Below are 22831 nucleotides of genomic sequence, written 5' to 3'. Positions count from 1 at the left end.
GTAACTTAACACATGGCCTTAGGTTCGTAGACGAATCGACAATTTCATTTGTAATATTTTGTCTGTATTACTGTAGCATTAAGACACTTACAGGTAGAGACAGTTAGGATGATTATGTATCTCTCCTGTGCTACCTGTAATTTATATTCCGTTACGTTATTAAATGCAAGAATAAAAATTAGGAAACCAAGTTTCCATGGCATCATGTAACCGCCACATCCTTATCTAAGTTGCATGAGTTCAATATTTACGTTACCCTTTGCATGCCAGAAATGTTTCACTTAGCAATTGCAGCTACCATCAATTTCTAAGTTATCCGTATAATAACTGAGTATAAGAATCGTTTCACCAAAATAAAGTATGAGAAAATAGTTGGCACCTCATTGTCGATGAAATGATATCTTACAATCGACGCCCCTGCCTAAAAGTCTAGCAACCTTACATTCTCGCATGGAAATTATGTGTCAGACCCCTGACAAACTATTTGTCGATAATATCTCATTACAAAATTTTCGACCCTTTGTTTGGTTCTTTCCTAAATCAATGAAACCTTGGGAAGTGCTTGTAGCTATTTTTTCTCGCTCAATCATTTTCTCTTTTATGCGACTGAAAAAAAGCGTTTTCTTTTATTCTCTGAACTACAATTTTTAATTATTTTTTTACTTTCTCGTTTGATCCATCTAAGGAAAGTGTAATGGAACTGCATATTATCACACATGCCTGATTTTAAAGAACTTTCGTTGCCATTGTGGTGGCGAAGAGTGCAGTACCAAGCAGTGTAATAAAGCAATAGCAGAACGACAACCGGCAGTCAACTGAGGTGGCCGCTCCTACGGAACAAACACGTGAAGCTGCACAGTGCTCAGGAGAGAATGATTTTCTGCGCCTGTGCCATATTATTGTGAACCCACAGCAGTTTCCGTCTGTTGGAACGGTTTTATGTACTGCAAGTAAGCTCACATACGGATGAATTTTATTCAGTATATGCCAAAGGTACTGAGATAATGGAGCATCAGTTTGGAAGTGTAGGGTCAAAGTGTTACATATTCCATTTCTGTTAGTGTAATATTCTTTTCCAGCAGTTAAACTGGGAACTACCAGTGAATTTATAAGGTCTGGCGCAAAGGAGAAAAAAACTCTCATTGTAGCTCACATTGTTTACCTGTAAGTATGCCACTACGCAGTGCTTAGTTACGGTGGTTATCGTTGAAACAACCGGTTTTCGGTTATATCGCTTTCTCCACGCCAGTTTCACAGGACTGTTAAAACCGCTCAAAATAACCGGTTTCTGAAATAACCAATTTTCGATTTTTACTCCTATTACTTTCTATAACAAACATAGAAATCAAACAAAGATTGAAAAATTTTGACTCTGTTTCAAGATACATAAAACTAAAATGTTAAATACAATAGACAAACAAAGGAAAACTTAGTCTGCCTACGATTCGCTGCTTTTCTCGAGACCTGATAAATGGTTGACTACTAATAAAGGATTGATTCTAAATTTTCTTAGAGTGATGTTGTAATCGAGGGTCATACCACTATGAGCACATTACCAACACTCAACGCTAAAGAGTGAAAATTGAGGTCGAAGAACTCTATTTTTGTATTAATTTGTTCATTTTCAAAGGCTAAAAGTGAATGAAGGCATTTCGAGTAGACGCAGTCAGTAGATCAACAGCTTTCTGTTTTTGTGGAGACTATGAAGGAATTATGAAGTTTTCTCCTTATATTATGTAGCAAGTTTATTGTGTTTGCCCCCTTTTTTAAACTTTTAATGCCCTTTTGCGACAAATTGGATGTCCGGTGACAACAACGAGAAACTATCGTATAGATCAGGTAGTGGTAAGTCTTCCATACTGCACGTACAGGTGTACCTTAAGCCACGACACACGGCAACAGGGACATTATTGTCTCAGCAATGCTGTACCAAAGCTTATGCTCTGTTTCTGTTGTTTGTTACCGTCGACATTGTTATTAAAAAAACACTGATCACTTTTCCGGATTTGCTATCATGACACAGTATGGAAATTTTACGAATAAAAACTACTCGTTCTTTAAAAAAGTTTATTTAAAAATGAAAAATTTTAGCACTGTTGCTGTGGCTAACTAATATTTCATTTTTTAACCTGTTGTTAGTAAAAAAAACACCTGCTATAACCGAGAGCAAACAAGTACCGAAAAGTTCCAGGTACTCAGAATGAAAATACCGGTATCGGTTTTAACCGGACGGTTTTTTCCCATCCGTACCGGCACTGCCCAGATCTGCGGAACGAACAACACGTGTCACAGGCTCTCGATCGATCAGTCGACTTATGCGGGTGCACGCCACCTCTCGTTACGCAGGAAGTAATGCGGGGCACGCTCCCAGCGCTAATTGAAGCAGCACTGACGCTCCCGGCCGCTGCCGCCCCCTCGCAGCGAGGTTCCCGAACCCGGGGATCGAACACGGTCCCGCGGAACGAGGCGCGCAGTGCGTAGGCGGGGCGGACAGTGAAAGTGTAGGAAGCGGCCCTCCCTCGAGGAGGGGCGGCGGGCTCCGCCAATGGCGCACCTGCCGGCCGTGCATGCGCGCCCTGCGCCCTGCGCCCTCGCTGCACGGGACAGTCGCAGGGCTGCCGCGCCCGCGGGAACACCTGCCCCTGCGGGCCGCTCCGCTGCAACCCGGCACACAGCAGGGCACGCCGCTTCTATCGGTCGCAGCTGTACCGTGACTGACGAACAGTCACACTGACTGGGCTGCTCCTACATGGGGGGGGGGGGGGGGGGGGAATGTTCTGAGATGATGATAGACTTTATCACAAACTATGGCAAAATTACTTTTCCTTACGTAGATTAATGACCTTCCACCTACCATTCAAAAAGTGAAATTGGTACTTCTTGCAGTGTTATATTAAATCCCATTAGAGAGGAAGCAACACAAGAGTTAGTAAAGGATATTTTCCACAGATTTATTAAGTGGTTCTCTGAAACTGGGCTTCCCATAAATTTTGGAAAAAAGATTACTTTGAGTTCTGTACAGCAAATAGCCATACCAACAACTGATGTAGCATATGAGTAGGAGTCAGTATGTAGAGCGGAATGCTCCAAATTTATTTGGATGTACAATTGATGAAAACTCTAACTGGAAGAAGCATATTACTGAGCATGTTTTGCTCTTCATGCAGTTGCTGATCTTCGAAACAAACATATCAACCTACTGACACATTTTGCAATTTCCACTCACTAATATCGAACGGAATAATTTTCTGAGGCAACTCATGATCATCATTTAGAAAGAAAATATTGATTGCAAAAAAGTGAGCAGGAAGAATACTATACGGTCTCAATCAACGGATGTCATGTAGGCACCTCTTCAAGGAACTAAGTGTTTTAACTTTAGCGTTATAGTACATATTTTCGATAGTGAAATTCGTCATATATCATCCGTCACACAGTTTAAGAAGATCGCTGATGTACATACCTACAACACCAGAGGGAGAAATCCATTGTTAAAGCTGGCCGGCCGGAGTGGCCGAGCGGTTCTAGGTGCTACAGTCTGGAACCGCGAGAGCGCTATGGTCGTAGGTTCGAATCCTGCCTCGGGCATGGCTGTGTGTGATGTCCTTAGGTTAGTTAAGTTTAACTAGTTCTAAGTTCTAGGGGACTGATGACCTCCGAAGTTAAGTCCCATAGTGCTCAGAGCCATTTGAACCATTTGTTAAAGCTGTCAATAACTTAGGTTGCAGTATGCAGCAATACAAATTTTGGATCATTTGCCCAATAACATAAAATGTCTGACAGGCTGCGAATCAAGGTATAAGTCTAATTTAAAATCGTTTCTCCTGGACAGCTCCTTATACTCCACTGACGAATTTCTACTTAAAAGCTGGCAGCCAGAACAAAACCATTGTTGTTGCATCAGTAGGTATAAAATGATAAATTGTCCATTAATGTTGACACTAACCACTTACGTATATCCTATAAACTGACTCGTTCCACATCACTTCGATAGAACAACCGTTCAAATGATATATGGGGCATGTAACTAACTAACGAATCCTGGGCCAGTAATCACTATGTTGAAGGTACATTTGCCATTATGGCACGAAGCAATTGCAAATGGAGAGAATAAAGTGTCTTACTCAGTCTCACTTGACATGAAAATGTATTAACATCCGTTTTCGGATGGCAAAGATTGATTATCAAGTTTTTTGTTACTGACATTAACATACGTGCTCTACGGGAAATCTACTTAGATGTGTTCGTTTTCTCGACACTCGAGGGTGGGACTGACTTGGAAGCTGCACAAAAAGCCACTCTGTAGCCACAAGAATTTGAATTAATACACATAGTCATACTTGCATTAATGAATTATACCATCACTCATTGGTGGAACAACAGCATTTTAAAATAAAGCAAAGCGCTTTAACCCTTTGAGTCCCTACAATACGAAAACAAATTCGATATTAAAATTGTTGCCAAAATACCCAGATTAACGTAGAAAGCAATGAATAGACCAATTAGTTGGCAAAAAATAAACAATCAGTTGTTTGAAGAAGGTGGTTCGACTTATGAATCACTAGGTCATACAGATTTCAACCACTCATTATTTCATGTGACATATTTGAAAGAAAATTCGCACTTTTCCTACAAGTAATCCCACTTCTGGATGGTGATGAGGTCCCATACTCCGAGGAGCGTAGGGGACGATGCGGGAAACCCGCACCGCTGTACTGGGCAAGGTCCTAGCGGAGGTGGTTTGCCATTGCCTTCCTCCGACAGTAATGGGGATGAATGGTGATGATAAAGACGACAAAACAACACCCAGTTATCTCGAGGCAGGAAAAATCCCTCACCCCGCCGGGAATCGAACCCGGGACCCCGTACGTGGGAAGCGAGGACGCTACCGCAAGACCACGAGCTCTGGAAACTTCCATCAATTCATAATGCCTGAAACAAATTGTAGTCCTAAATAACATGCAAAAATGGGCATAAAATGTTATAAATTATGTATCGAAACTACATAATGACCCACTGGTTTCGCTTTTAAGCTATTCTAAAATCAAATTAAAATAAACTTTAGATTACTTGCTTTCACTGACAGTGATCTCCTCCACATGATCGCTATAAAAAAAAGAAAAATACAGCACCTCGCTGTCTCCTAAATTCACTTAGCACGCTCTCCTTTAAAGCTATCAGTGATTGCTATAATTCACTACATTCGTAGAAGTACCTCAGCGTACTACTAGATGTCTTTGTCTTCCAACCGCATCAGTGGTTTCATGCTGAAGGCACTGGTAATTTAAAAAAATATTAATTACATGGTCGGTGTTATTTGACATTGTAAAACCGGGAGGTATACGATCTGTTATGCTAAAATATGTAGATAAAAAAATTCTAGATCAGAATCGCTATTGATAAGTGTCATGGAATGGAAGTTTAATTGTAAAATGTATTAGGCTATTGTCTATTTCTGTTCTGCAATTTCCTGTAATTTAGATCTGAAGATGGCTCTTCAGTGAGCTAGAAATAGTTATCAAATAACCGATATCTTGACCTTGAATTTTTAATCTACTAATTTTAATAAAGTGGTGGCTGTAGGCAGAAATCATTGTTACTAAAAGGTTTAAAAGTGCAGAAAAGCATAAAAGATTTAGAAAGTGTTTGGAAATATTTTACTGATGATTCTACGTTGATGATCTTTTATAAAGTTTACTCGCAAAACTGATGATTCACTTGCTCTAAAAGAGGAACGACCTGCGCTGAGGAGTTGAGTGATTCTAGTGGTGTCATGGTGTCATATATCGATGCAGCGTGGAGACTGATATTTACGAATGAGAGCAATAAGAGATAGGGGGAGAAGGGTGGGAGGTAGGCATACATTGAGTTGGGAAAAATCATTAGGTACCTCATAATATTGTATCGGAGCTCCTATCACGCGATGTTGTGCAGCATCTTGACGTGGCATGAGATCAAATGGTTCAAATGGCTCTGAGCACTATGGGACTCAACATCTTAGGTCATAAGTCCCCTAGAACTTAGAACTACTTAAACCTAACTAACCTAAGGACATCACAGACACCCATGCCCGAGGCAGGATTCGAACCTGCGACCGTAGCAGTCCCGCGGTTCCGGACCGCAGCGCCAGAACCGCTAGACCACCGCGGCCGGCTTGGCTTGAGATCAACAAGTCGTAGGAAGTCCCCTGCAGAAATATTGAAGGTTGTTGCCTCTATAGCCGTCCATAACTGTGAAAGTGTTGCCGGTGCAGGATTTTATGCAAGTACTAACTTCTCGATTATGTGCCATAAATGTTCGATGGGATTCATCTCGAGTGGTCTGAGTGGCTAGATCATTCGCTCAAACTGTCCATGATCTTCTTCAAACCAATGGCGAACAATTGTGAGCCGATGGCTTGGGTTATTGCCACCCATAAAAATTTCATCGTTGTCTGGGAATATGAAGTTGTCTGCAAATGGTCTACAAGTAGCCCAACATAACCATTTCCAATTGATGATCGGTACAGTTGGGCCTGATGATCCAGTTCTCTCCATGTAAACACAGCCCACACCATTATGGAGGCACCACCAGCTTGCACAGTGCCTTGTTGACGACTTGAGACCGTGGCTTCGTGGAGTCTGCGCCACACACGAATCCTACCGTCAGCTCTTACCAACTGAAATGGCGACTCATCTGACCAGGCTACGGTTTTTCAGACGTTTAGGGTCCAGTCGATACAGTCTCGAGCCCAGGAGAGTCGTTGCAGGCGATGTCGTGCTGTTAGCGAAGGCACTCGTGTCGATCGTCAGCCGCCACAGCTCACTAACGCCAGATTTCACCGCAGTGTGCTGACGGGTACGTTAGTCATACTTCCCGCATTGATTTCTGCGGTAATTTCACGCAGTGTTGCATGTCTGTGAGCACTGACAGCTCCATGCAAACACCACTGCTCTCGATCGTTAAGTGGAGACCGTCGGCCACTGAGTTGTCCGTTGTGAGAGGCAATGCCTGAAATGTTGTATTCATGGCACACTCCTGACAATGTGGATCCCAGAACAATGAATTCCCTAACTATTTCCGAAACTGAATGTCCGATGCGTCTAGCTCCAACTACCATTCTGGGCTCAGTGTCTGTTAATTCCCGTCGTGTGGCCATAATCACGTCGGAAACCTTTCTCTGATGAATCACCTTAGTACAAATGACAAACCCGCCAATGCTCTGCATTGAGCCGAGCCTTCTTGCAGTCTTGTATTAAATCCCATTAGAGAGAAAGTGTTATCCTACTGGCGCCTCTTATGCACGCGTTCCATCGACTCTGACGCTTGTCATATCATCTTTGCTGGATTATGTGTTTCCTTCGGGGCTATGTGATGGTGAGTGGTATGTCGGACACGCAGCTGCACGTGTATGCCTGAGTACTCGGCGTTCTGATGATTGCAGCAAGTAACACCGTTGATCGTTGGGCTATGGGGACCGCGTTTTCCTGTAGCGTTGACCGTCGCTACTGGCGAGTTTAGTGGGCAAGGAGCGGCTCTCGTCGCGTGCAACCCGGCTACGATGTGCATCAGTCAGTTGTGGCGTGCCAAATACGCCGACATACAGGGTGTTACAAAAAGGTACGGCCAAACTTTCAGGAAACATTCCTCACACACAAATAAAGAAAATATGTTATGTGGACATGTGTCCGGAAACGCTTACTTTCCATGTTAGAGCTCATGTTATTACTTCTCTTCAAATCACTGGAAACACACAGCAACAGAACATTTCAGCGTGACTTCAAACACTTTGTTACAGGAAATGTTCAAAATATCTTCCGTTTGCGAGAATACATGCATCCACCATCCGTCGCATGGAATCCCTGATGCGCTGATGCAGCCCTGGAGAATGGCGCATTGTATCACAGCCGTCCACAATACGAGCACGAAGAGTCTCTACATTTGGTACCAGGGTTGCGTAGACAAGAGCTTTCAAATGCCCCCATAAATGAAAGTCAAGAGGGTTGAGGTCAGAAGAGCGTGGAGGCCATGGAATTGGTCCGCCTCTACCTATCCATCGGTCACCAACTCTGTTGTTGAGAAGCGTACGAACACTTCGACTGAAATGTGCAGGAGCTCCATCGTGCATGAACCACATGTTGTGTCGTACTTGTAAAGGCACATGTTCTAGCAGCACAGGTAGAGTATCCCGTATGAAATCATGATAACGTGCTCCATTGAGCGTAGGTGGATGAAACTAAAATGAGCTCTAACATGGAAATTAAGCGTTTCCGGACACATGTCCACATAACATATTTTCTTTATTTGTGTGTGAGGAATGTTTCCTGAAAGTTTGGCCGTACCTTTTTGTAACACCCTGTATATTGAACAATTTGTTAGCAGCCAGGAGCCGCAGGTATTATCAGGTGCCTACCTGGAGTCCTACAGCTACTGGTCTCCTTGACATTTGTTTGAAATTATCTATGAAGACTATTTAGTACGTTCTCTGCTTAAAGACTGTTAATTCTGCCCGGTGTGAGCTGGCCAAGAATCTAGTTTCTTTATGCCTTTCGGTGACCGCTCTTGGGGCTGTGTGACTCAGTCTGAAGGTTCCTGCATGCGCCAGGCAAGTATCTTACAATGTTAATCTTGAAATCATGGTTTACTATTTCTGAATATTTTATACAGCTGATTGTAATTTCTGTTTGTTGTAGCTCTCACGATCCGGTTCTTCCAGGGGCGACTTCTTGGATTTGGCATGTAACTAAAGTTGTGTGTGCTCAGCCTTCGCGTTATAGGTGTACAGTTTAACCGGCCATCTTCCATTTGATGCGTATCCCAATTACCGTGTTTATTAGCTCCCAAGACACCCCAGTAAAGGTACAGCTTGCTTTTTTGTTCCAGTCTCTGATCAGAAATGAATTCTTCAGACGATGACCGGTTTCAGTCTGTAACAACCTTCCTCAGATCTTTTTTACACCATGTCCTAAAGATCTGAAGATGGTCATTACAGACTGAAACCGGTCATCGTCTAAAGAATTCATTTGTGATCAGAGACTGGAATAAAAAAGCATTTTACAGTATTGGATCACTGTTTGTACACGCGATTATGTCGCAGTTGGTGAAAGGTACAGCTTGAACTTTCAAATCGTGCTTGAATTATTATGTAATTATTCTGTTAAATGGCCTTGTACTCTGCTTCTTGTTATTGCTGGGCAGGTTAACTTGCAATTTTATAAGCATGCCGCATCCATACTGAAGTTTTAATAGTTGAATGATTAATTGCTCGTTTAAGCATTACCGTGGGTGTTAATCTTTATCAAACTTATTTGCTGTTTATTGTTTGGTATATGTTTACAGCCTTGCATCCGCAGCGGTTGACGCATTGCTGTTCTGCTGATCCGGGCACGGACGCATTTACCTGCTGTTTCGGCGGCTTTCCCGTCATCGCACGAGGCCTACTTGTTGACGTGTCACGCATGATTCTGTGGATCTCCCGTTCCAGCCTCAAGTTGGGTAGTTTGTTGTTATTTTTTTGGTATCGTGCCACGGTGGCGGTTTCACAGGGTTAGGAAGTACTCAGTATTTCTGTTATTGTAAGGACGTTGTAGGCTGGTAATGAAAGTCTTTGGCAAACTTAGCATCTAGTTTCTTGATTTCTTTAAAGAATTGAGGGTTTGATGTCGCTATCATTGTGTTTTAGGTGCTCGGTAGATTCTTCAAGTACTTAACGTGATTTATGTGGAGCAGGTTTATGGCCAAGCAGTGGAGTACTATTATTGCTTCGGTCTTACATGTGAGTATATTTCGCGCAGCTTGGTCATATTTTGTCTACATGAGAGCAGAGTAACCAGTGAAAACGTATGCCTTTTAAATGTCTTTTCTTTAATGTTTATTGAACTTATACTCAAGTCCTGTTTTCAGCCTCTGTGACCGAGCGGTTCTAGGCCCTTCAGTCTGGAACCGCGCGACTGCTACGGTCGTAGGTTCGAATCCTGCCTCGGGAATGGATGTGTATAATGTCCTTAGGTTAGTTAGGTTGAAGTAGTTCTGAGTTCTGGAGGACTAATGACCTCAGATGTCAAGTCCCATAGTGCTCAGAGCCATTTGAACCAAGTCCTGTTGTTGGTTAGCCCACATCTGTGATCTAGTTGCGGGGACAGAGTGCCGCCGCAGGTTTATTTAGTTAATTAGCTGTTTGTAATCGGGCCACTATTGTTTTGCACAGTTGACATTTTTTAGTACTATTTGTGATTTTATGTATAATGGAAATGTCCTGATACACTGTGAATTTAATTTACAGATATTAGCTGTTTGCATGTATTTCACAAGAAACTTGGCAACTGTGTTACTCATGGTAGAACCGTTATGAAATAAAAATATAAGAACCTTCAACATCGCAGCGCGTCAGCAATCGTTGCTTAATATATTTAAAAAACAAAAAAACTAAAAACCTGCCTCGATTGCGAAAAAAGCACCTAGTGTTAAGTGTTAACCCAGGTTTCGGCGCAGATAGCTACACCTTCTTCAGAACAACAATAAAACCCACAAGTGCCTAAGAAGACATAAAAATATGTTTTGGGAATGATAAATGACACAACAAATTGGGCCACCTTCCAGGTGTTTTCCTTAAATTAATCCGGATCCCTTTGTGACTTGTGTACGCTATGCTACTGCCATTTATATTTGTGCATATCGCTATTCCATTGTAATTCGAATGGACATTAGGAAATGGCTATGAGGAGGAGAGAATAAAAGAAGATGTTTTGTTGTTGTTCTTCAAAATGGTTCAAATGGCTGTGAGCGCTATGGGACTTCTCTGAGGTTATCAGTCTCCTAGAACTTAGAACTACTTAAACCTAACTAACCTAAGGACATCACACACATCCATTCCCAAGGCGGGATTCGAACCTGTGACCGTAGCGTTTGTTGTTGTTGTCTTCAGTAGGAAGACTGGTTTCATGCAGCTCCCAGGCAAGTGAGGTTCTTTATCTCTGCGTAAGGTTCTTTATCTCTGAAGAACTACTGCGAACTACAGCCGTTTGAACCTGCCAACTTTGCTCAAGCCTTGGTCTGCTATTTATATTTTACCCATCACACTTCCATCCATATCAAAAGTGATAACTCTTTGTTACCTCAGGATGTCTTGTCAATAGATCCCACGTTTTTGTCCCGTTGCATTTCTTTTCTCCCCGGTTCTCTTCAGAACCTCTTCATCAGTCCTAGGGCCTTTGTCTCTGTCACTTCTTTCCCTTTTGACAGCGGCCGTTATGTGAAACACGCTGAGTAGCACTGTAGTTCGAAATCCATGTTGAACAGTAGGTTCCCATGGTTCGAAAATGGGAATAAGCCAACAGCATACCACCTCCAATTGTACCATGTATAGTACAGCACCGTATGTTCAAACCATCTTTCGTGTTGACCGTTTACCTCTCCATTATTTATTCACTCTAAGCATCTACTATTTAACACTCTTCCGCAACATCAAATTTCGGACGCTCCTTTTCTCTTCTTATCTGAACTTTTTACCATCTATGTTTCACGTCCATACAAGGCCACACTCCAGACAAATGTTTTCAGAAAGAAACTTCCTAACATTTAAATATATATTCACGGATAAATTCCTTGTTTCCAGAAATGCTTTTCTTGCTATTGCCATTGTGCGTTTTACACTCTCTCTGCTTCGGCTGTCTTAGTTACTTACAGAGAGAAAAACTGATCTGCTACTGTAGTGCCTCATTTTCGTTCAATTCAATGCTCTCAGTACCGCCTGATCTAATTCAACTACATTCCGTTATCTTCGTTTTACCTATGTTGACATTCATCTTATAACTTCTTTTCAGTACTCTACCCATTCTGGTCAAATGTTCTTCCAAGGACTTTGATGTCTGTGACAGAGGTACATTTTCATCGGGAAAAGTTAAAGTTTTAATTTCTTAATTTATTCTCCCTGAACTTTAATTACCTTTTCAGTTTTTCCATTGACTTCCTTTGCTGCTTGCTACTTACACTGTTTGCATAATTCTCACCTTAGCCACTCCTTCCTTCTCATGTACTTCGATCCTTCTACCTGCAGTCTGGTTTCTGTCCAGGTAGTAGATTTACGATTTCTCACCATGCTTTATCGCTGCTACCTTCATGGTTCCAAGAGTTGTCAAACGCTTTCTCTAAATCTACAAATGCACTAAAAGTAGGTTTGCCTTTCTTCAGTGTATCTTCTAAAATACACTCCTGGAAATTGAAATAAGAACACCGTGAATTCATTGTCCCAGGAAGGGGAAACTTTATTGGCACATTCCTGGGGTCAGATACATCACATGATCACACTGACAGAACCACAGGCACATAGACACAGGCAACAGAGCATGCACAATGTCGGCACTAGTACAGTGTATATCCACCTTTCGCAGCAATGCAGGCTGCTATTCTCCCATGGAGACGATCGTAGAGATGCTGGATGTAATCCTGTGGAACGGCTTGCCATGCCATTTCCACCTGGCGCCTCAGTTGGACCAGCGTTCGTGCTGGACGTGCAGACCGCGTGAGACGACGCTTCATCCAGCCCCAACATGCTCAATGGGGGACAGATCCGGAGATCTTGCTGGCCAGGGTAGTTGACTTACACCTTCTAGAGCACGTTGGGTGGCACGGGATACATGCGGACGTGCATTGTCCTGTTGGAACAGCAAGTTCCCTTGCCGGTCTAGGAATGGTAGAACGATGGGTTCGATGACGGTTTGGATGTACCGTGCACTATTCAGTGTCCCCTCGACGATCACCAGTGGTGTACGGCCAGTGTAGGAGATCGCTCCCCACACCATGATGCCGGGTGTTGGCCCTGTGTGCCTCGGTCGTATGCAGTCCTGATTGTGGCGCTCACCTGCACGGCGCCAAACACGCATACTACCATCATTGGCACCAAGGCAGAAGCGACTCTCATCGCTGAAGACGACACGTCTCCATTCATTCCTCCATTCACGCCTGTCGCGACACCACTGGAGGCGGGCTGCACGATGTTGGGGCGTGAGCGGAAGACGGCCTAACGGTGTGCGGGACCGTAGCCCAGCTTCATGGAGCCGGTTGCGAATGGTCCTCGCCGATACCCCAGGAGCAACAGTGTCCCTAATTTGCTGGGAAGTGGCGGTGCGGTCCCCTACGGCACTGCGTAGGATCCTACGGTCTTGACGTGCATCCGTGGGTCGCTGCGGTCCGGTCCCAGGTCGACGGGCACGTGCACCTTCCGCCGACCACTGGCGACAACATCGATGTACTGTGGAGACCTCACGCCCCACGTGTGGAGCAATTCGGCGGTACGTCCACCCGGCCTCCCGCATGCCCACTATACGCCCTCGCTCAAAGTCCGTCAACTGCACATACGGTTCACGTCCACGCTGTCGCGGCATGCTACCAGTGTTAAAGACTGCGATTGAGCTCCGTATGCCACGGCAAACTGGCTGACACTGACGGCGGCGGTGCACAAATGCTGCGCAGCTTGCGCCATTCGACGGCCAACATCGCGGTTCCTGGTGTGTCCGCTGTGCCGTGCGTGTGATCATTGCTTGTACAGCCCTCTCGCAGTGTCCGGAGCAAGTATGGTGGGTCTGACACACCGGTGTCAATGTGTTCTTTTTTCCATTTCCAGGAGTGTATGTCGTAGCGGCAATATTGCCTCGCATATTCCTGCGTTTCTCCCGAACGCTGTCTTACCACAGGTCTGCTTCGTCCAGTTTTAGCGTTGGTCGTAAATAATTCATGTCAGTATTTTGCAACAATTACTTATTAAAATGATAATTCTGTAATATTCATGCCTGTCTGCAAGTGCTTCCTTTGGAACTGGAATTACTACATCTTTTTGTTGCGCTGTTAGCAGTGTTGTCCTTAATGTAAGTTAGTTTAAGTTAAATCAAGTAGTGTGTAAGCCTAGGGACCTATGAGCTCAGCAGTTTGGTCCCAAAAGAACTTCCCACAATTTTTTAATACATTTTTCTTGAGGCCTGAGGGTATATCATAAATCTCGTATGTCTTGCATAGTACGTGGAATGCTTTTGTCTTGGCTGGCTTTACTAAAGATCTCTATGATTCGGTGAGAATGTCATCGACTTGTTCCTTATATCGTTGTTGGTACGGTATAATAAATTGTGAACAACGTAGTGTAGGAAAAACCGTTTACCGTGTAGATATGTATTATCAAGGTCGGGTATAAGAAATTTCACTAATGCCCTGCTTATGAGCTTCGCACACTTACGTTGTTCCAGCCAGTGTTCGATTTGTGCTTTTACCAGTGGGGGGGGATGTCTTAGGGGGTTAGTATAATTATATATGTTACTAGCTTCGACCGTGGCATTACCCATGGTTAAACAGTTATTTATAAATAGATGTTACTGCCGAAACTCACTATTCACGCTTAAGCGCTATCAGAAAAGCCATCCCTTGTTATATCTTTAAAAGTACATTATAGGTAAAGCTTATTTACAAAATCATCTACATACAGGTATACGAGGGGAATTCAAAAAGTAAAGGCACATTTGTGAAAAGCTGTACTTATTCTGATGATAGAAAACTGAAACTGCGTTATTTTTCTACGTAACCTCCCTGGACTTCAATGCAGTTTTCCCAACGCTGTCCCAGTATCTCGACGTCTGTACCAGAATCCTCGTGCGTTCATACTACATGGCGTGAGTTTCCGACAAACAATGTTCAGTGACCGACGACTTGCTCGGATACATCAGTCGAGTGCGCCTCTGGTGTTCTCGGCATCGATCCTCGACGGTACGCATCGTCTGACCAATATACTACTTGCCTCATTGACACGGAATCTGGTACACGCCGGCCTTCCTCAAACCGAGGTCATCTTTGGCGCTCCCCAGCAGTGCACGAGTTTTATTCGGAGGACAAAACACAGTTCCGACCCGGTGTTTCTTCAAAATGCGGGCGATTTCCCCCGAGAGTGCGCCTGTATATGGAATAAACGCATTGCCTACCCCTCCCTCGTGATTTCATCCATCTCCACAGGTTGTGCTGTAGTGGTGGGGCGGAGAGCACGTTCAATCTGCCACTCTGAGTACCCATTTTTTCGAAATACAGTTCTCAGATGTTCCAATTCCTGGGGTAGACTCTCTGCGTCAGAGATAGTGCGCGCCCTATGTACTAGAGTTTTAAGTACCCCATTCCTTAACACGCCGTCGCAATCTGTTCCACCTCGCGAGCGTTGCGCGGGGCGCGGACGGCGGAGGGAGAGCGGCGCGGGCGGAGGGTATTTAAATCGGCCGCCGCCGCGACCGAACCCAGTTCCCCCTGAGCAGCCATAGCGTACGGATCTCCGTGCCGGCACGTTCACAGGAGCTCAGTCCGCCAGTTCACCTGATGAGGCGACATGTATGATCGCCGAAATATTGTGCCCGTTGACCACTGTAGACCGGCAGTACACCCGTGGATATTTTGATCATAAATAATATGTCATGTCCTAATCACACAGCTAAACAAATATCGTTCCATTTTAGGTAACCAGTGTAAGAAGAGATGGAAAGACATCAGATATAACTACTGGAAAACAGTTCGAAAAGAATAACTGCAAACCGGTTTTGCAGCACCAAGTTCAACAACAAAATTGACGTTGTTCAACAGACTAGGCTTTTTGAGAGATGTAGAAAGGAGCGGTCGTCTTTTTGTAGTGTTCCGCTAAAGGAGCCAACAAGTGTTGAAGAACTGCTATCTGATGAAGACGGACAAAATATCAATGAAACAGGGCCTGACACCCCACAAGCCATTGCTTCCCTGTCCTCTAGTGACGCACCTGTTGCCAACTCTTCCATCTCAGCTCGCAGATCGAGGAAAACACACTGGGATTCAATCAACCAAAGGGACCAACAACGATTGGAATTGCTGCAGCGCTTGGCTAATAATCGGGAGCCGGAAGATGATGTGGGGCTGTTCATGAGAAGTATCGCAGCGTCCATTAGGAAACTACCACTCACCCCACTAATAAAGCGAAAATTGACATTTTAAGCTATCTTACGGGACTTGACCTTCAGAATCATCTCTTGTGCCACTATTAGCATCTTGTAAGGTGCCTCTTACGTGAGGAAGACATTTTTACCAGTTTTAATAAATTATTGTCTCTTATTGAGGTATTCACGATAGTTAGGAAGTGATGTAGTCCGTAGCCGGCCATGAGTCGCAGAGTATTTCCCACGCTGGCTGGCTAGGTGACGAAGCGACCATATGTCGCGCGTAGTGGGGTGGGGCACGGCGCTGGATCGTAGCAACAAGCGTTAGCCTGGGAAATATACATGACGGGAAGTACCGCCATCTTGGCGCCAAAGTCACCGATTTTGTTTATTTATATTTAATAATTAAAGTCATTTATGACTACGTGAATACTAGGAGGAGCCTCTGGATGTTTAAAGCTATTTATCATAATTTTGCCTCGTTAAAATTCACACCCGTTCATTAACAAATGCATATCTTAGTAAGTACGAACTTGATCGGAAATCCACGAACTGTGATGAAACTAGTAAGAGACACGGACTGCGCGCAAAAGTCGGCGTTAAGAGCTCTTCCTGTCTTGTTCGATGGTAGCCATGCTCTCGGTTACGAGTAGTTTGTGACATGAGTGTTTCATTATTGATCTAATAGGAATAAAAGTGATATAACGGCATTCCGAATGTTAACCCTCTAGCAGGCGCGTCAACTTTCATGACGCCACTAGTCGCGATGTATCTCGTGGATACATGCGAAGATTTTTGTGGTTTTTTGTTTGTTTACAGGTTCTTTTTCTTTTGTTTTTGTTTTAAATTGCAGTTACCTTTATTGTTACAGATTTTACAAATACAGAAGTGAACATCAGGCTCATTAACTTTCAAATTAACAGAAATGTTTGACGTTTTGTAATGGAGAAGTACATGAAATTCTTTTAAAAATTGATTTTATTATAGATACAAATAAATTACTGAACTAATCAAAGCGCGTCTCTTTTTACTGATTGCCCTCTACAGAAAGACATTGTTCACAAATTATTTTTGCGTGCTTTTGCAAACAAAGATGTGTACCGTATTTTTCACATGTATACTTGCTGAGACAAGTCTTTTTTGTCTCCCTGTAGCATGACCGGCACCTTCTTCTTTTCTTGTTTTCTGATTCCAAGGATTGTTCAGCGTTTTCTTGCTCTTTTCCTTTAGGTTTGTACTTTACTAGCATTGACTTTATATCATCAGGTAGGGTCATAATAAGAGCTCTTCTTTGGAGACGATCTTGCAGTAGAGTCAGAGCCAAAGTTTTGAGGTACTCGCGCCGATTTGAGTATTTATTCTTGTTGCCCAAGAAAATTACTCTTGAGTTGATGCCTGCAATGTTCAACAGGTGGAAAAAAATCACCATAGGCCATCTTCTTGTTGACCTAGCTACATTGTAGGTTGCACAGAGTTTGTCAACTACATCAACTCCAGATTTGCTGTCATTATAGTGTAGAATAATTGCTGGTTTTTTCTCTAAACCTTCCGAAACCTAACTTGACGATACATGCATACTCGAAAGGAGGACTACAGGTTTCCCTTTTTTCGGGACATACGACACAAGGGTTTCATTCTTGCTGTAGCCAAATACGCTATCATATTGCTGTCTACTTTTTGGTGCTACGAAATTCGATGGCAGTTCCTTCTTGTTTTTTTCTAATTGTGCCTACAAACTACAGTCTCCTTTTATGCAGTTCTCTTACTAACTCCAAATTAGTGAACCAGTTATCTGCTGTAATGTTTCTATCCGTCCCATATATTGGTTCGGCAAGTCTCAGAACTACTTCTTTGGTGGAGTTGTTATTCTGAAAGGGTCCTTCTGGTTGTAATCCACAATATATTTCCATTTTGTAAGTATAATAAAGCTTGGCATCACATAGGCAGAAAATTTTGATGCCATATTTAGATGGTTTGGATGGTATGAACTGGCGAAATCCACACCGGCCTCGAAATGCTGGTAGCTGCTCATCAACTGTGGCGTTCTGACCGAGGGGGTAATGTGTCTTGCAGTTATTCAAACACATGGTGAACATTTTCCTCACGGCTGCTAATTTGTCTGTCTTGCGCCGTTCTTGTCTTGTGGCTCCATCATCAAAACGAACACATCTTATTAGGAACAGGAAACGTTTTTCGGACATGGTCATTCTAAAAATATTCAGACCAAGGTCATCTGCTGTCCAGAAGTCGTGAACATTCTGTCGCCCACCACGGAACACACCAGCAAGGTATAACAAGCCAAGAAAGACTTTTATTTCGATTGCGTCTGTGTCCTTGCAGTCACTCTCGCGAGCAAAGTTTCCTTTTAGATCAGCTATACGCCTGTTAGTGTTGACCACAATTAGATCTAGGATTACTGATGAATAAGCTCCAGCAGTCAATTTCAGTTACCATTTTCTTTGCGTCTCCAACTACCCCAGGCAGTTTGGTTAGTATATTATGAGGCCGTGTCTGTGTTGCTTTCCAAGGCACTTTCCTCCATTTAGTTCCATCCTTACCTAAAATAAAAAAATAAGTACATTACACCATTATTAGATATTGTTATTATTACATATGAAAGCATATTTATTGTCTTTTCTACGCACCAAAATAGTAATGTTCATCAGTTTCCTGCGCTTCATTATTTTCCTCTTCATCCAATTCATGATCTGTGTCTGAGTCTACAGATGTGTTTCGAGTATATCTTCGGTTTCTGAATCAGTTTCTGCAAGATCATCTTCATCTTCAACGGATACTTCGTCGTCGAGAAGAAGGCGATGTACTTCTTCCAAATCCTTAGGATTTTCTAGATGATTTTGAAAGAGAGTACACGTAGCTACAACGATACGTTGCTTCATTTAGAAGACAACAACGCAACTGCCGACTTGCGTACGCTGCAAACAATGCAACAGCTGCAGTCATTAGCGGCGACAAAGCGTTAGGCCGGTATTACACTATCAAATTTCTTTGTCCAATATCTTTGTCAAAGATATTTGATAGTGTAATAGGGACTTTGTCAAATGTCGTCCAATATTTGATCAAATCTAGGGCCTCGCTGTATATTTGATCAAAGAAACCGCTTGTCTTCTGTTCACTGCAATGTGACATGTTACCACATGGAGCGCTAGCATCGCTGCAGCGTACTGTCGTCTGTAGTGTTTTTATAACCATTGCCAGTAAATACAATTGGTGTGTGCCGACAACTACAAAATTAATAGAGATGTCTGAAGCTGATGAGGCGCTTTACAACGTGAGGCACCCAGAATACAAAAACAGATTAAGAAGATTGGAGACCTAACCTGACCTAACCTAACCTAACATAACCCTCTCCTGTAGCAAGGAATCGGAGTGTTATAGTGAGCCTGTCTTCTGAAGATGTAGCAGTTGTTAAGTGAATATTGTGCTATGTGATATGAGGATACATTTCATTGAGCACATACAGAAATGTATTCTCATCCATTCTTAAGTAACTGATGTACGACTTGACGTCTTCCACTGTAAGGTCACGTAACAAGTTTTGTTGAATGCTTTTATCGTGTCGTCGTAAAACCCACGGCTTCACCCAGATTAGATTAGTTTTTTGTTCCATAGATCCGTGCTGAGGAGAGCCTCGTGGACGTAGAACATGTCGATTTTTTTAAGCTGAAATAACAATAATAATAGTATGAATAAATACAATACATCATTTGTTTCTATTAAAAATTTCGCCAATGGAGTAGAAGGAGTTGGCCAGTAGTAAGTCTTTCAGGCTCCTTTTAAACTGATCTTTATTTCTAACTAAATTTTTTATGTTTCCTGGCAAATTATTGAAGATGAGTGTTCCTGAGTAGTGGACCCCTTTTTGAACTAAAGTAAGTGCTTTTAAGTCCTTGTGCATTTCATTATTGTTCCTGGTATTGTATGTATGAACTGAGTTGTTTGTTGGAAAAAGAGATATATTATTTACGACAAATTTCATTAAGAAGTAAATATACTGAGAGGCAGTAGTTAGTATACCCAGTTCTTTGAAGAGGTTTCTGCAGGAGGTCCGTGAATTTACTCCACAAATAATACGTATTACACGCTTTTGGACCTTGAAAACTTGTTTGACTTCAAGATTTACCCCAAAATATTATCCCATATGACATTATGGAATGAAAGTATGCAAGCTTTTTCATTTTTATGTTGCCTATGTCTGCTAACACTCGAATTGCAAATACAGATTTGTTAAGGCGTTTCTGCAGTTCTGTGGTGTGCTCCTCCCAACTGAATTTATTATCAAGTTGTAATCCCAGGACTGTTAAGACTGTCAACCTCGTATGTATGGTTCCATTTTTTCCCCCACTTCTTTTTCGCATGTGCACACAAAGCAATTGGAGTACGTAGAACTACTGCGGTTAATAACAAGTTGTTGTCAGCCATCTTGAACTTTGACGAAAAATTTGATGACAGTGTAATACCCCCTCTAGCGCTACGTCAAAGATCTTTGTCAAATATATTGGACGGAATATTGGATCACATCTTTGATCAAATCTTTGACAAAGAAATTTGATAGTGTAATACCGGCCTTACCCGAGTAGGCGCGCTGTATCTGAGAGATACAGGCAGTACTCGTTCCCACACCTGACTCATTTATGACCTTGTCAGTATCGGGATAAGACTTAAATTCCTGTGAAGCAATAAGAAAGGTATGACACAAGATGTCGTGTGCCATCAAACCGTTATCACTGTTCATTGCGGTAATATAAGAGAAAAAGTAGGTCATGTATCTCACAGATACATGCGCGACTGTCGGAGGGTTAATTTCGAGTAAACAGATACCCCACAGTTGATCGACAGAAATTTCAGATAATTACCTTCCACCGACAGAGTCATCCAATGCGCCAATGAAGAATCTGCACGGGACGGCATTTACGAGAGCTGCACCGCGCACAGGTAGGAGGAAATCCGACGACACGACCCACCAAGGCGGATCAAGGAAGGTCCGACTTACACTCGCAAACTCCGGGTGGTAATGCTGACCAGTCATACTGTACGTCACATATACCACCTTCTACGGACTCGCCGCTTAGCTGAGTAATAACAGTATCAGTTCAGAAGCGAGGGATCTTGCAATCTGTGCTTCCGGCTCGTCTTCCCTTTCATCCCCGTTCGAACGAACTTCATCGGCCAGCCGGTGTGGCCGTGCGGTTCTAGGCGCTTCAGTCTGGAACCGCGTGACCGCTACGGTCGCAGGTTCGAATCCTGTCTCGGGCATGGACGTGTGTGATGTCCTTAGGTTAGTTGGGTTTAATTAGTTCTAAGTTCTCGGCGACTGATGACCTCAGAAGTTAAGTCGCATAGTGCTCAGAGCCAATTGAACCATTTTTGAACTTCATCGGTGGGAAACGATACGTACTCTTTCACCCCATTAATAAACGTCGAACCACAAGCAGGTGATACTACTTTTGAAAATAAATACTAATCATAATGTAAACACAGTGTAAAGATAGTTTAAAAATAAACAACGAACTGTACAGGCCCTGACTCGTTTCCAAATAAACCTATTATTTCAATAGAAACTTATGTTTCTTCATAGAGATACAAAATTATCCATTTTAAATCATTGTTGATGAATACGTATGTTTTTATATGGCTATTTACGCAAAGTCACTGTCATTTTTTCGTCGGCTTCTATTGGGATTTGCACTGCACTGGTAGCTGTTCCTGCTATATCTTCTTTCACCAGACTTATCATCGTTTCGCAAGTGACCGGTTACTAAGCTAGCATAAATTCCTTCACTTTTCCGTGTTTGTAAAATGCTGTGGGGGCAAGATCTTGTAAGCATTGCAATAATTTCCTCTTCTTCTTCCTCGTCCACCAAAAAACCTAGAATGGTGTTAGCATCCATGTTGCGAACTCGCGTTCGTGTTCCTTTCACAGAGGTAACTCAGTGAGTGGCGTGGCCGCTGCGGTCAGCAGTCTCAACGAAATACACAGGCAGCGACGGTCGGCAGTTACGGCTGGCTGTAACTGCCCGCCGCTACGGCGCGCAGTCGCAGCGAAATAGTACCTTAAGAATTATTCGAACAATACAATGGCAAGGTACGCAAGTCCTTTGCGGTGCACGGCACGCTGAACAACTGCAGTAGTAATAACTTTGCTAGCGCCCTCTTAGCACACACAGACCTTTCCTACTGTAACGAGAACGGCGTTCGTTTGTACGTGACTTGCTGCACTTAAGTATTCGGCAACAGTGTACGCAGCTGCAAAGATCTATCACAACCACCCGTTGCTCTCGTTCGGCTTAGCAAATTATTACGTGACCTTCCTTTCTGATTCGTGCTCACGTTCTGTGCCTGAATAACCACCGATTTTTCGCTAGAATACACTCCAAAGGAACGAATAGAGACGACTCATTTTGAACTCGTCTTTTTCAGTGCAGTGCGTAGCGCTTGGTGCTCAGTTAGGAAGCATTCTGCGGGCCGTTGTGGCCATACGGTTCTAGGCGGTACAGTCTGGAACCGCGCGGCCGCTACGGTTGCAGGTTCGAATCCTGCCTCGGGCATGGATGTGTATGATGTCCTTAGGTTAGTTAGGTTTAAGTAGTTCTAAGTTCTAGGGGACTGATGACCTAAGATGTTGAGTCCCGTACTGCTCAGAGCCAATTGAACCATTTTTTGAGGAAGCATTCTACTACTTCAACCACCTAAGCAGATTCCTTGTACAGTTTTCACTTTAATACCTGGGGTCTTGTGTTGAAGTTTGGGAATGAAAGATTGTAAAATGAATATAAAAGAAATGTAAAACAAGATAATGGGGTATAGTGAAATTAAATCAGATGATACTGAGCTTCGGAAATGAGATACTGAAAGTAGTAGATAAGTTTAGTTACTTGAGCAGAAAAAAAGATCGAAATAGAGAATAT

General features: G+C 43.1%; 1 protein-coding gene across 1 annotated transcript in view; it reads right to left on the bottom strand.

Moving 5' to 3' along the window:
* The window catches only part of LOC126128290 (uncharacterized), a 78345-nt gene that overhangs the window by 20347 nt on the left and 35167 nt on the right, over positions 1-22831 (bottom strand). The window contains exon 2 of the mRNA XM_049915151.1: positions 2394-2657. Within this exon, the coding sequence (XP_049771108.1) occupies positions 2394-2657 (264 nt within the window). The remainder of the gene's footprint in view (positions 1-2393; positions 2658-22831) is intronic.

Source organism: Schistocerca cancellata, chromosome 1 (assembly GCF_023864275.1).
Source record: "Schistocerca cancellata isolate TAMUIC-IGC-003103 chromosome 1, iqSchCanc2.1, whole genome shotgun sequence".
NCBI lineage: Eukaryota > Metazoa > Arthropoda > Insecta > Orthoptera > Acrididae > Schistocerca > Schistocerca cancellata.
Note: the sequence above shows the minus strand (reverse complement) of the source record. Positions and strands in the feature narration are given on the sequence as shown.